Raw genomic sequence first — 14190 nt, 5'->3', positions numbered from 1 at the left:
CAATTTACAGCTTTCTATTTGAATATATTTTAAAATGTAATTTATTCCTGTGATCAAAGCTACATTTTCAGCATCATTACTCCAGTCACGTGATCCTTCAGAAATCATTCTAATATTCTGATTTGCTGCTTAAAAAAACATTTATTTTTTTTATTATGTTAAAAACAGCTGAGTAGATTTTTTTTTTTTTTTCAGGTTTCTTTGATGAATAGAAGGTTCAAAAGAATGGCATTTATTCCAAATAGAAATCTTTTGTAACGTTATAAATGTATTTGTCATCCCTTCTGATCAGTTTAAAGCATTCTTGCTAATTAAAAGTATTAATTTCTATAATATAGTGTATAATGCTACAAAAGCTTTTTTAATTTTAAGATAAATGCTTTGGATTTAGTCAGCTGTTTTAAATATTGATAATAATAATAATAAATATGTTTTTTGAACAGCAAATCAGCATATTAGTATGATTTCTGAAGGATCATGTGACACTGAAAACTGGAGTAATGATGCTGAAAATGTAGCTTTAAAATCACAGGAATATATTACATTTTAAAATATATTAAAATAGGAAACAGTTATTTTAAATCTTAAAAATAATTCAATTTTACTGCTTTTGCTGTATTTTAGATCGAATAAATGCAGTCAGAGTGAGCAAAAGAGAATTCTTTAAAAAACAAAAAATCTTAACTGGTAGTGTATATAAAAATTATATAAATATGACAATATAGTTTTTGTTTAGTCTCTTATGGTCACAGGTGCTGCATTTGTTTGATCAAAAATACAGTAAAAACGGAATTATTGTTAAATATGATTTCAGTTTACAATAACTGTTTTCTCTTTTATTAATTTATATTTATTCCTGTAATCAAAGCTGATTTTTCAGCATCATTACTCTAGTCTTCAGTGTCACATGATCCTTCAGGAATCATTTTAATATGCTGATTTTATAAGTGTTTTTTCTTTGTTACAGATCATCTTTGAATCCATGTAAAATGACACATCTTTTATCTTTTATTTACTCTTTATTTATGTTTTTATGCTATGACATGATATTGAGTTACAGTAGATAGGATTCATATAATTGTAATACATTTCTTTTATCCAGCATAGAATCAAGCTGAAGTGTGTTCATTTTTATTTTTAATCCTAAAATGCTTTCCCCTTTCCCTTATCATCAAGAGGTAAATAAGCTGTTGGTTGGATGCGGTTCTCAAGAAGTGCAAACATTTTGTACTATCACAACATTACCAGTCCCCACACAGGGACATTGGTTCAACCAATGGTGTGAGGTTTGGTTGGGATTTATTTATTTGTTTATTTGATCTGATTAGTGTCAAAAAGTAAAGTGATTGGGGAAAAGTACACTAGTGTTTGGAACTGACACACTTTAGCTTAAAGTCTAAAACTGCCTTTTCACTGCACACAACAACACATTTGCAGGAAGTCAATAATTTGCATTTTCTGGCATTTTCTGACCCAAATTGAGCTTTGAATGCATTAAACGTATTGCTAGTAGAAATACATTATTAATTATACTCATTTATTCATTCCACCATGGTAAATGTTCATAGGGGTAAATGCTCTTGTTGTGCTTTCACTGAATAATAAAAAAAAAATAAAAAATAAAAATTATCAAACTGCCACTAGAGGGCAGTCATATTTTGATTCTGTGTGCAGTGAAAAAGCAGCTGTATTAGGTTAGTCTGAAGTTGTCAATCATTCTCCTCGACCACGCCCAGGTTCCCCAGGCCACGCCCCTTTGGACCAAAGTTTTTGGCATAGCAAACTGGAAAGAAAAAAATATATAGAAATCTGTTGACAAATTTTAGTTTTGAATAATAAAATATGTGATAGCTTATATTAAATTACACTCTCAGGATAAAAAGTACAAAACTGTCACTGGACCGATAGCTTCTAGAGGTACAAAGATGTTCCTTTTAGCTTTTGTACCTTAGGATACCAGCCCAGTGACAGCTTTGTGGTATTCAGCAATATTTTCAGAAACACTAGTGTGTATTTATTTTTAAATATTAATGCAAATTTCTGTGGAAGCCCATTTCTGAATACTCTGAGAATTGTGAGAGATAAACTCAAAATTCTGACTTTTTCTCAGAATTTTGAGATATAATTTCAGAATTGTGAGAAAAACAAAAAAAATTAGACTTTTTTCTCAGAATTGTGAGAAATATATTCAAAATACTGACTATTTTTTCAGAATTGTGAGATATAATTTCAGAATTGTGAGAAAAACAAAAAAAATTAGACTTTTTTTTTCTCAGAATTGTGAGAAATATATTCAAAATACTGACTATTTTCTCAGAATTCTGAGATATAATTTCAGAATTGTGAGAAAAACAAAAAAAATAGACTTTTTTTTCTCAGAATTGTGAGATATAATTTCAGAATTGTGAGAAAAACAAAAAAAGACTTTTTTTCTCAGAATTGTGAGATATAACTTCAGAATTGTGAGAAATAAAAAAATTGACTTTTTTCTCATAATTTTGAGGTATAATTTCAGAATTGTGAGAAAAAAAAAAAAATACTGACTATTTTCTCCGAATTGTGAGATATAATTTCAGAATTGTGAGAAATAAAAAATGTGACTTATCTCATAATTTTGAGATACAATTTCAGAATTGTGAGAAATAAATTCAAAATACTGACTATTTTTTCAGAATTGTGAGATATAATTTCAGAATTGTGAGAAATAAATTCAAAATACTGATTATTTTTTAAGAATTGTGAGATATAATTTCAGAATTGAGAAAAACAAAAAAGACTTTTTTTCTCAGAATTGTGAGATATAATTTCAGAATTGTGAGAAATAAAAAATTGGACTTTTTTCTCATAATTTTGACATATAATTTCAGAATTGTGAGAAAACAAAAAAAAATACTTTTTTTCTCAGAATTGTGAGAAATTATTTCAGAATTGTGAGAAATAAAAAAATGTGACTTATCTCATAATTTTGAGATACAATTTCAGAATTGTGAGAAATAAATTCAAAATACTGACTGTTTTTTCAGAATTGTGAGATATGATTTCAGAATTGTGAGAAAAACAAAAAAAAAATACTTTTTTTCTCAGAATTGTGAGATATAATTTCAGAATTGTGAGAAATAAATTCAAAATACTGACTATTTTTTCAGAATTGTGAGATATAATTTCAGAATTGTGAGAAATAAATTCAAAATACTGATTATTTTTTAAGAATTGTGAGATATAATTTCAGAATTGAGAAAAACAAAAAAGACTTTTTTTCTCAGAATTGTGAGATATAATTTCAGAATTGTGAGAAATAAAAAATTGGACTTTTTTCTCATAATTTTGACATATAATTTCAGAATTGTGAGAAAACAAAAAAAAATACTTTTTTTCTCAGAATTGTGAGAAATTCAAAATACTGACTATTTTCTCAGAATTGTGAGATATAATTTCAGAATTGTGAGAAATAAAAAAATGTGACTTATCTCATAATTTTGAGATACAATTTCAGAATTGTGAGAAATAAATTCAAAATACTGACTGTTTTTTCAGAATTGTGAGATATGATTTCAGAATTGTGAGAAAAACAAAAAAAAAATACTTTTTTTCTCAGAATTGTGAGATATAATTTCAGAATTATGAGAAATAAATTCAAAATACTGACTATTTTCTCAGAATTGTGAGAGAATTTCAGAATTGTGAGAATTTTTTTTTTACTTTTTTCACATAATTGTAAGATGTAATTTCAGAATTATGAGAAATAAATTCAAAATACTGACTATTTTCTCAGAATTGTGAGATATAATTTCAGAATTGTGAGAAAAACAAAAAAAAAATACTTTTTTTCTCAGAATTGTGAGATATAATTTCAGAATTATGAGAAATAAATTCAAAATACTGACTATTTTCTCAGAATTGTGAGAATTTCAGAATTGTGAGAATTTTTTTTTTTACTTTTTTCACATAATTGTAAGATGTAATTTCAGAATTGTGAGAAATAAATTCACAATACTGACTATTTTTTCAGAATTGTGAGATATAATTTCAGAATTGTGAGAAAAACTAAAAAAAATTGACTTTTTTCTCAGAATTGTGAGATAATTTCAGAATTATGAGAAATAAATTCAAAATACTGACTATTTTCTCAGAATTGTGAGATATAATTTCAGAATTATGAGAAATAAATTCAAAATACTGACTATTTTCTCAGAATTGTGAGATATAATTTCAGAATTGTGAGAAAAACAAAAAAAAAATACTTTTTTTCTCAGAATTGTGAGATATAATTTCAGAATTATGAGAAATAAATTCAAAATACTGACTATTTTCTCAGAATTGTGAGAATTTCAGAATTGTGAGAATTTTTTTTTTTACTTTTTTCACATAATTGTAAGATGTAATTTCAGAATTGTGAGAAATAAATTCACAATACTGACTATTTTTTCAGAATTGTGAGATATAATTTCAGAATTGTGAGAAAAACTAAAAAAAAATTGACTTTTTTCTCAGAATTGTGAGATAATTTCAGAATTATGAGAAATAAATTCAAAATACTGACTATTTTCTCAGAATTGTGAGATATAATTTCAGAATTATGAGAAATAAATTCAAAATACTGACTATTTTCTCAGAATTGTGAGATATAATTTCAGAATTGTGAGAAAAACAAAAAAAAAAAACTTTTTTTCTCAGAATTGTGAGATATAATTTCAGAATTATGAGAAATAAATTCAAAATACTGACTATTTTCTCAGAATTGTGAGAATTTCAGAATTGTGAGAATTTTTTTTTTACTTTTTTCACATAATTGTAAGATGTAATTTCAGAATTGTGAGAAATAAATTCACAATACTGACTATTTTTTCAGAATTGTGAGATATAATTTCAGAATTGTGAGAAAAACTAAAAAAAATTGACTTTTTTCTCAGAATTGTGAGATAATTTCAGAATTATGAGAAATAAATTCAAAATACTGACTATTTTCTCAGAATTGTGAGATATAATTTCAGAATTATGAGAAATAAATTCAAAATACTGACTATTTTCTCAGAATTGTGAGATATAATTTCAGAATTGTGAGAAAAAAAAATTGGACTTTTCACATAATTGTAAGATGTAATTTCAGAATTGTGAGAAATAAATTCACAATACTGACTATTTTTTCAGAATTGTGAGATATAATTTCAGAATTGTGAGAAAAACAAAAAAAAAATTAGACTTTCTCAGAATTGAGATAATTTCAGAATTGTGAGAAAAACTAAAAAAAAATTGACTTTTCTCAGAATTGTGAGATATAATTTCAAAATTGTGAGAAATAAACTACACATTCTGACTTCTTTTCTTAAAATTGTGATATAATTTCAGAATTGCGAAAAACTACACATTCTGACTTTTTTCTCTTAGAATTGAGATGTAATTTTAGAATTGAGAAATAAACTCAAAACTCTGACTTTTTTCTCTGAATTGTGAGATACAATTTCAGAATTGAGAAATAAACTACAAATTCTGAATTTTGTTCTCTGAATTTAGATATAATTTCAGAATTGCGAAAAATATACTTAATACTATGTTTTCTCAAAACTTAGATATAATTTCAGAATTGAGAGAAACTCATAATTGCAATAAATAGACTACACATTCTGACTTTTTTTGAGAGTTGAAAAATATAATTTCAGAATTGTGAAAAACAAACACAAAATTCTTTCTGAGTTTACATATCACATTTCTGACTTTAATCTTGGAAGCTTTTTTTCCCTTTGATTTTACGTCTTGCAGTTCTGTTTTTTGTTTTAACCGTAGAATAAATAAAACATGATCAAAAACACTCAGCATAATGCAGATCATCAAATAAACATCATTCAGGCTTTAATCACTGCAGTATTTGTGCTCTTGATTGCATCATTTGGCTTGTAACGACTGTTAAACAATAACTAGGTGTATCTGAAACAGAGCCTGTATTGATTGGTTAAGTGATATTAATGAGATTGAGCTGGCAGAGATCTTGCGCTCTCATTTGATTGATTGTACCTTTACAGTAGAGCTCTCCATCTTTATCCGTCACCGTGGTGGATTCCAGACTCTTCCCACACAATAAACAGCGGAAGCAGGTTTTGTGCCAGGGCTGTTGGATCAGAACCAGTCACAGTCTGATAAATTACTACACTAAAATATGCTTTACACAGCGCTGACCTGTGACAGCAGCATATTGCAGAAGTGCTGAGAAGAGAACGCGCTCAAAATATGCTTATATTTGTGTTTGAATGGTTTAATATATTTCATGTCGTAGCACAGTATAATGTATTAAAACTCTGAGTCAGCGTCTTGCTTTAATTTTAGCTGTAGTTTTACCTTTCCAGCACCCATGATTTTCTCTGCGGCATAAACGGCTTTAGTGCAGCGAGCGCAGCGATCCGTACTCCCAAACTTCTGAGCAAACTTGTTTGGGTTTGAGTTACCAGATGCAGGACGGGGAGCTTTGGGCCTTAACATGTTAAAAACACACGTATAAGAAATACGAAACAACAATAATTCTTCTAAATGCTATTAAAGTGGAAATTTAAATAAATAGTTGAGCCAAAAATTTTAACTTACTCAAAATTGACTTACCCTCGGGCCATCCAGGATGTAGATGAGTTTGTTTCTTCATCAAAACAGATTTGGAAAAATTTAGCATTATATCACTTGCTCACTAATGGATCCTCTGCAGTGAATGGGTGCCGTCAGAATGAGAGCCCAAACATCTGATAAAAACATCACAGTAATTCACAAGTAATCTAAACAACTCCAGTCCATTATTTAAAGTCTTGTGAAGTGAAAAGCTGTGTTTGTAAGAGACAAATCCAAATCTTCTATCCATAATATTGCTTTTTCCTATGAAAAAGTTGTCTCATCTGAATTAAAAAAGAAATATCCAGAGATCAAGCATTGTTTACAAGTGAAAACCGTCTAAAAAAAAGTTATATACAGACTAGAACAGAATCGACTGGAGTTTGTGGATTGCTTGTGGATTATTGCGTTTATATGTTCTAATCAGCTGTTTGGACTCTCATTCTGACGGCACCCATTCACCGCAGAGGATCAATTGGTGAGCAAGTGATGCAATGCTAAAATTCTCCAAATCTGTTTTGATGAAGAAAGAAAACTCATCTACATCTTGGATGGCCTGAGTACATGGATGGGTGAGTACATTTTAAGCAAGTTTTCATTTTTGGGTGAACTGTTCCTTTAAGAATATAAATAAATATATATATAAAATATATTTTAAAGCAGTTTTCAGGACATACTCTTGAGACTGAAGTTCTTCTTCATTGATGGGGTCAGAACTCAGCGCTCCAGCACCCTGGCCGTACCCATAACCTTTTGGACCATATTTCTTGCCGTAGCAGGATTTGCAGTAAATCTCAGACTCGTGTGCTGCAACTGTTGTGCTGTCCAAACCTTTACGACAAGTCACTAGAGATCAGAAAGACAACTGTTACAAAATATTACTGTAAATATTAAATATTATAAATATATACCATTTAAAAATTCCCTTATGCTTACCAAGCTTGCATTTATTTGATCAGATATCCAGTAAAAACAGTAAAATTGTTAAATATAATAACATTTTAAATAACTGTTTTTTTTGTTTTGTTTGAAAGCTGAATTTTCAGCGTCATTATTTCTTTAGTATCATGATCCTTCAGAAATCATTAATTATTTTACCAAAATAAGAGGGATCATACAAAATGTTATTTTTTATTTAGTACTGACCTGAATAAGATATTTTACATTAAAGACATTTGCATATAGGTCACAAGAGAAAATAATAGTTAAATTCATAAAAAATACCCGTTGAAAAGTTTACATCCCCTTGATTCTTAATACTGTGTTGGTACCTGAATGATCCACAGCTGTGTTTTGTTTTTGTTTTTTAGTGATAGTTGTTCATGAGTCCCTTGTTTGTCCTGAACGGTTAAACTGCCCGCTGTTCTTCTAAAAAAAAAATCCTTCAGGTTCCACAAATTCTTTGGGTTTTCAGTATTTTGTGTATTTGAATTCTTTCCAACAAAGACTGTATGATTTTGAGATCCATCTTTTCACACTGAGAACAACTGGGGGACTCATATGCAACTGTTACAGAAGGTTCAAAGACTCACTGATGCTTCAGAAGGAAACACGATGCAGTAAAAGCTGGGGGTGAAAACTTTTTGAATTTGAAGATCAGGGTAAATGTAACTTATTTTGTCTTCTGGAAAACAAAAAATGATCTTCTGTAGCTTTAGAATGGCAGTACTAAATTAAAAGAAAAGGGTACTTAGGCAAAATAAGAAAAATGTACACATCTGTATTCTGTTCAAAAGTTTTCTCCCCTGGCTCCTAACACATAGTTTTTCCTTCTGAAGAATCAGTGAGCATTTGAACCTTCTGTAATAGTTGCATATGAGTCCCTCCGTTGTCCTCAGTGTAAAAAAGATGGATCTCATACAGTCATTGTTGTCAAGAGTTCAAATACACAAAAATGCTGAAAAACCAAAGAATTTGTGGGACCTGACGGATTTATCTGCAGAAAAGTGGGCAGTTTTGACTGTTAAGGACAAACAAGGGACTCATGAACAACTAAAAAAAAACAGCTGTGGATCAATCAGGTAACAACACGATATTAAGAATCAAGTGTGTGTGAACTTTTAAACATGTTATTTTTATAAATTCACTTATTATTTTCTCTTGTGGACTATATGTAAACGTCTTTTATGTGAAATATCTAATTCAGGTCAGTACTAAATAAACAATAACATGCATTTTGTAAGAACTCTCTTATTTTGCTAAAATAATTAACATTTTGCAAGGTGTATGTTAACTTTTGACTTCAACTGTGAAAGACAGGGGGAGTCTAGATTTGGAACGTCATTTCACGGCTTCTCCAGAGGGCTGTCAAATCCTGTCTGCGTTCGTCAGCTGCTGCACTTTCAGCCAGGACGGCTCAAGAGGCTCATGGGAGCTTGGCTTTGAGTCTAATTTTGGGCTGGATGAACAAGAGGCTCTGGGAGACCAAAGCATCCCAGCCGATGTCATCCACAGCAGATGGAAACAGCTCTTGAATGGTGGCGAACTGCAGGGGTGTTTGTGTTACCAGCCTCAGACTGACTATCACCACCCTTCCTGGCACCATTCAGGCTTTTTAGCATTAATGCTGTGCCACTGAAAACTGTCCGCTCACTGGGAGACATTTCAAAGAGGATTTTTGCTTTTGATGGCATTTCATTTTTTTCCCCCCATCATTATGATTAGCTCTATTTGCATATATTAACTGTGACCCTGGACCACAAAACAAGTCCTAAGTAGCACGGATATATTTGTAGCAATAGCCATTGTATGAGTCAAAATGATGGATTTTTCTTTTATGCCAAAAATCATTAGTATATTAAGTTCCCTGAAGATTTTTTGTAAATTTCATACTGTAAATATACCAAAACTTAATTTTTAAGTAGTAATATGCATTGCTAAGAACTTCATTTGGACAACTTTAAAGGCAATTTTCTCTATATTTAGATTTTTTTGCACCCTCAGATTCCAGATTTTCAAATAGTTGTATCTCGGCCAAATATTGTCCTATCCTAACAAACCATACATCAGTGGAAAGCTTATTTATTCAGCTTTCAATTTCAAAAATTGACTCTTATGACTCGTTTTGTGGTCCAGGGTCACATGTATTAAATATTCAGATTTTTGAGTTTTCTGACATAACCAGATGCATCAAGAAGAAGTAGTAATTAGCCATGGTTATCATTAACTAAAACTAATACCATAAAAAAAACATTACTTGAAATAAAATAAAATAAAATAAAAATACAAAAAGACCCAACAGCCAAAGAATGCACATGTTTGTATTGATTTATTTTTATTTGTTTAGTTTATTTTGCTCCTCTTCATCCCATTGGTATTTCCTTTTATTTATGTATTTTTAATTTATAAGCCCTTTTTCACCACAAAATAAAAAAGTGATTTATCTCACAGATATAAACTCACAATTGCGAATTATAAAGTCAGAATCACGTGATATAAAGTTGCAATTTTGTGAATATATCAATCTTTTTTTTTCTCCTCAGAACTGGACTTTATAACTCACAATTGTGAGTTTACATCTTACAATTCTGAGAAAAAGTGATAATTGCGATATACAAACTCGCAATTGCCAGAAAAAAGTCAGATTTGCAAGATACAAACTCGCAGTCGCCAGAAAAAAGTCCGAATTGTGAGTTTATATCCCGCAATTCTAACTATTTCTCGCAATTGCGAGTTTATATCCCGCAATTCTGACTATTCCTCGCAATTGCGAGTTTATATCTTGCAATTCTGACTATTTCTCACAATTGCGAGTTTATATCTCGCAATTCTGACTATTCCTCGCCAATTGAGAGTTAAAATCTCGCAATTCTGACTATTCCTCGCCAATTGAGAGTTTAAATCTCGCAATTCTGACTATTCCTCGCAATTGAGAGTTTAAATCTCGCAATTCTGACTATTCCTCCCAATTGAGAGTTTATATCTCGCAATTCTGACTATTCCTCGCCAATTGAGAGTTAAAATCTCGCAATTCTGACTATTCCTCGCCAATTGAGAGTTTAAATCTCGCAATTCTGACTATTCCTCGCAATTGAGAGTTTATATCTCGCAATTCTGACTATTCCTCGCCAATTGAGAGTTAAAATCTCGCAATTCTGACTATTTCTCGCCAATTGAGAGTTTAAATCTCGCAATTCTGACTATTCCTCGCAATTGAGAGTTTAAATCTCGCAATTCTGACTATTTCTCGCCAATTGAGAGTTTAAATCTCGCAATTCTGACTATTCCTCGCAATTGAGAGTTTATATCCCGCAATTCTGACTATTCCTCGCAATTGAGAGTTTATATCTCGCAATTCTGACTATTCCTCGCCAATTGAGAGTTAAAATCTCGCAATTCTGACTATTCCTCGCAATTGAGAGTTTATATCTCGCAATTCTGACTATTCCTCGCAATTGAGAGTTTATATCTCGCAATTCTGACTATTCCTCGCCAATTGAGAGTTTATATCTCGCAATTCTGACTATTCCTCGCAATTGAGAGTTTATATCCCGCAATTCTGACTATTCCTCGCAATTGAGAGTTTATATCTCGCAATTCTGACTATTCCTCGCAATTGCGAGTTTATATTTCGGAATTCTGACTATTTCTCGCAATTGCGAGTTTATATCCCGCAATTCTGACTATTCCTCGCAATTGAGAGTTTATATCTCGCAATTCTGACTATTCCTCGCAATTGCAAGTTTATATCCCGCAATTCTGACTATTCCTCGCAATTGAGAGTTTATATCTCGCAATTCTGACTATTCCTCGCAATTGAGAGTTTATATCCCGCAATTCTGACTATTCCTCGCAATTGAGAGTTTATATCTCGCAATTCTGACTATTCCTCGCAATTGCGAGTTTATATCCCGCAATTCTGACTATTCCTCGCAATTGAGAGTTTATATCTCGCAATTCTGACTATTTCTCGGAATTGCGAGTTTATAACTCGCAATTCTGACTATTCCTCGCAATTGCGAGTTCATATCTCGCAATTCTGACTATTTCTCGCAATTGCGAGTTTATAACTCGCAATTCTGACTATTCCTCGCAATTGCGAGTTCATATCTCGCAATTCTGACTATCCCTCGCAATTGCGAGTTTATATCCCGCAATTCTGACTATTTCTCGCAATTGCGAGTTTATATCTCGCAATTCTGACTATTCCTCGCAATTGAGAGTTTATATCCCGCAATTCTGACTATTCCTCGCAATTGAGAGTTTATATCTCGCAATTCTGACTATTCCTCGCAATTGCGAGTTTATATCCCGCAATTCTGACTATTCCTCGCAATTGAGAGTTTATATCTCGCAATTCTGACTATTTCTCGGAATTGCGAGTTTATAACTCGCAATTCTGACTATTCCTCGCAATTGCGAGTTCATATCTCGCAATTCTGACTATTTCTCGCAATTGCGAGTTTATAACTCGCAATTCTGACTATTCCTCGCAATTGCGAGTTCATATCTCGCAATTCTGACTATCCCTCGCAATTGCGAGTTTATATCCCGCAATTCTGACTATTTCTCGCAATTGCGAGTTTATATCTCGCAATTCTGACTATTCCTCGCAATTGAGAGTTTATATCCCGCAACTCTATTTCTCGCAATTCAGAGTTTATATCCCGCAACTCTGACTATTTCTCGCAATTGACAGTTTATATCTCGCAATTCTGACTATAACTTGCAATTGTGCATTAATATCTCACAGTTCTGAGAAAAATCTCACAGTTCTGAGAAAAAAGTCAGAACTGCAAGTTTATATGATGCAATTCTGAGAGAAAAAGTCAAAATAACGAGATGTAAACTCATAATTGCGAGAAGAAAAGGCAGAATTGTGATATAAAAAGTCGCAATTACCTTGTTTTTTTATTCAGTGGTGGAAACGGGCTTTTGTGTTTCAAATGTTTCAAACCCATAAGGAAAATCTTAACCCCATCTTTTTGATTCTGAGATGGACCCCTTTGTTTTTACTTTTACTGTAAGAGCAACATTCAGTTTACTAATGTTTTGTGAACTTACTACAGATGAAGCAGGTTTTGTGGAAGCTCCGGCTGTTGCATTGGATCTCCTCAGCATGGTAAACCGTCTTCTCACAGGCCGCACATTTGGCTCCTCCACCCCAGTTTGGCATCTTCGGCTCTGGCAGAGACTCTGACATAAACAGGGATGGGAAGAGAGACAGTCATACCAAGATTGCCAAAAACACTGACTAGAAAGAATGAATATTCAAATCATTTAACTAACAGCTAAAAACCAGTCTGTTAAGGCTGCCTACCTTTATTTAAGTGTTATGTGACAGGTCAGGTATAAAAATAGAGGTATCCTATCTCAAAGTAATATGTCTCTTTCTATCTCATCTCTCTGAGCAGCAGAATATCACCTCACTAGTGTGGAATGCAATGATAAGGGTCCAGAAATAGGACTTTTAGTAGTGCCAGAGCTAGCTTACAACAAGTGACTGCTTTGTAGTGTGAATAAAAGACTAACAATTCTCATTAAAGTAAAATCTATAAATGTTATAAAAGAAATCTCTTTACTCAACAAGGCTGCATTTGTTTGATAGTAAATGCAGTAAAAACAGTAATATAGTGAAATATTATGGCAATTTAATATAGATGTTTGCTGTTTAAATATTTAAATTTAAATATATAAATATATTTTACATTTTAATTTATTCCTGAGATGCAAAGCAGAATTTTTGGTATCATTACAGTCACATGATCCTTCAGAAATCATTCTAATATGCTGATTTGCTACCCAAGACAAATTTCATATTATTATGTTGAAAACAGTTGAAAACTACTTAATATTTTTGTGGAAACTGTGATAATCTTTTTTTTCTTTTTCTTTTTTTAATCCGGGTTCTTTGATAATGTTTCCTAGCTTAATAAAAGTAGTAATTTCTTTCAAATAATAAAAGCCCAAACTTTTGAATGGTAGTGTAACTTTATTTACCTCAGATTGTTTGACATTATACATATTTTACTTCTACTTTGTAAGAAATGTGACACTGGACCACAAAACCAGTCTTAAGTAGCATGGATATATATTTTTTTGCACCCTCAGATTTTCAAATAGTTGTATCTTGTCCAAATATTGTCCTAACAAACTACACCGATGGAAAGCTTATTATAACTGTAAAAAATAATGTTATGTACATTCAAATGTAAATACTGTATTTGTTACATGATGTTCTATGAATGTACTATTATTATCTGTTATTATATTATTATATGGTGCAATTTCATTTTTGTTGATTTCATTTAAGGAAAATCATGAGTTACCCAATCATCATTACTTATCAAGCCGTGGATAGACATGAAAAAGCAAACGTTTAAATTGTACTTACACAGTCACGGGTTATATAAGAAATGATGCTTTCACCTCTGTGCAGCTCAGGCTCCCTGATGATGTCCATTTCTGACCCTCTTTGGCGGGTCTTTATATACTGGGCATCACTCCCTCACCTCCACACCCATTCACTCATAATTTCAAGAGGACCAAGAGGCCGTGCTGACATTCAAATTAGTCCATCCTCCTAAATTAACTGCTGACAATACACAAATGCAATGTAGCTGCAGTGGCCTCCAATCCTGAGCTCAGATATTCTACAAGCAC

At 31.6% G+C, this 14190-nt stretch overlaps 1 protein-coding gene across 3 annotated transcripts; it reads right to left on the bottom strand.

Annotated features, from left to right (window-relative positions):
- Nucleotides 1-1177: 1177 nt before the first annotated feature.
- csrp3 (cysteine and glycine-rich protein 3 (cardiac LIM protein)) lies at nucleotides 1178-12730 on the bottom strand. Of its 3 annotated transcripts, none has more exons than XM_073837341.1 (5): nucleotides 12592-12730; nucleotides 7266-7434; nucleotides 6331-6463; nucleotides 6010-6103; nucleotides 1178-1783 (listed from the first exon to the last, which is right to left on the bottom strand). In XM_073837341.1, exons 1-5 carry the CDS (start codon nucleotides 12728-12730, stop codon nucleotides 1710-1712), a joined length of 609 nt encoding a protein of 202 aa, XP_073693442.1. In that variant the 3' UTR covers nucleotides 1178-1709. The 3 variants fall into 3 exon arrangements, with proteins under 3 accessions (XP_073693442.1, XP_073693443.1, XP_073693444.1); XM_073837342.1 differs by having other exon boundaries at nucleotides 7275-7434; XM_073837343.1 differs by having other exon boundaries at nucleotides 6016-6103; nucleotides 7275-7434.
- Between the last annotated feature and the right edge of the window lie 1460 nt (nucleotides 12731-14190).

Source organism: Garra rufa, chromosome 3 (assembly GCF_049309525.1).
Source record: "Garra rufa chromosome 3, GarRuf1.0, whole genome shotgun sequence".
In the NCBI taxonomy this organism is placed as follows: domain Eukaryota; kingdom Metazoa; phylum Chordata; class Actinopteri; order Cypriniformes; family Cyprinidae; genus Garra; species Garra rufa.
This window is presented reverse-complemented; position numbering and strand designations above follow the sequence as displayed.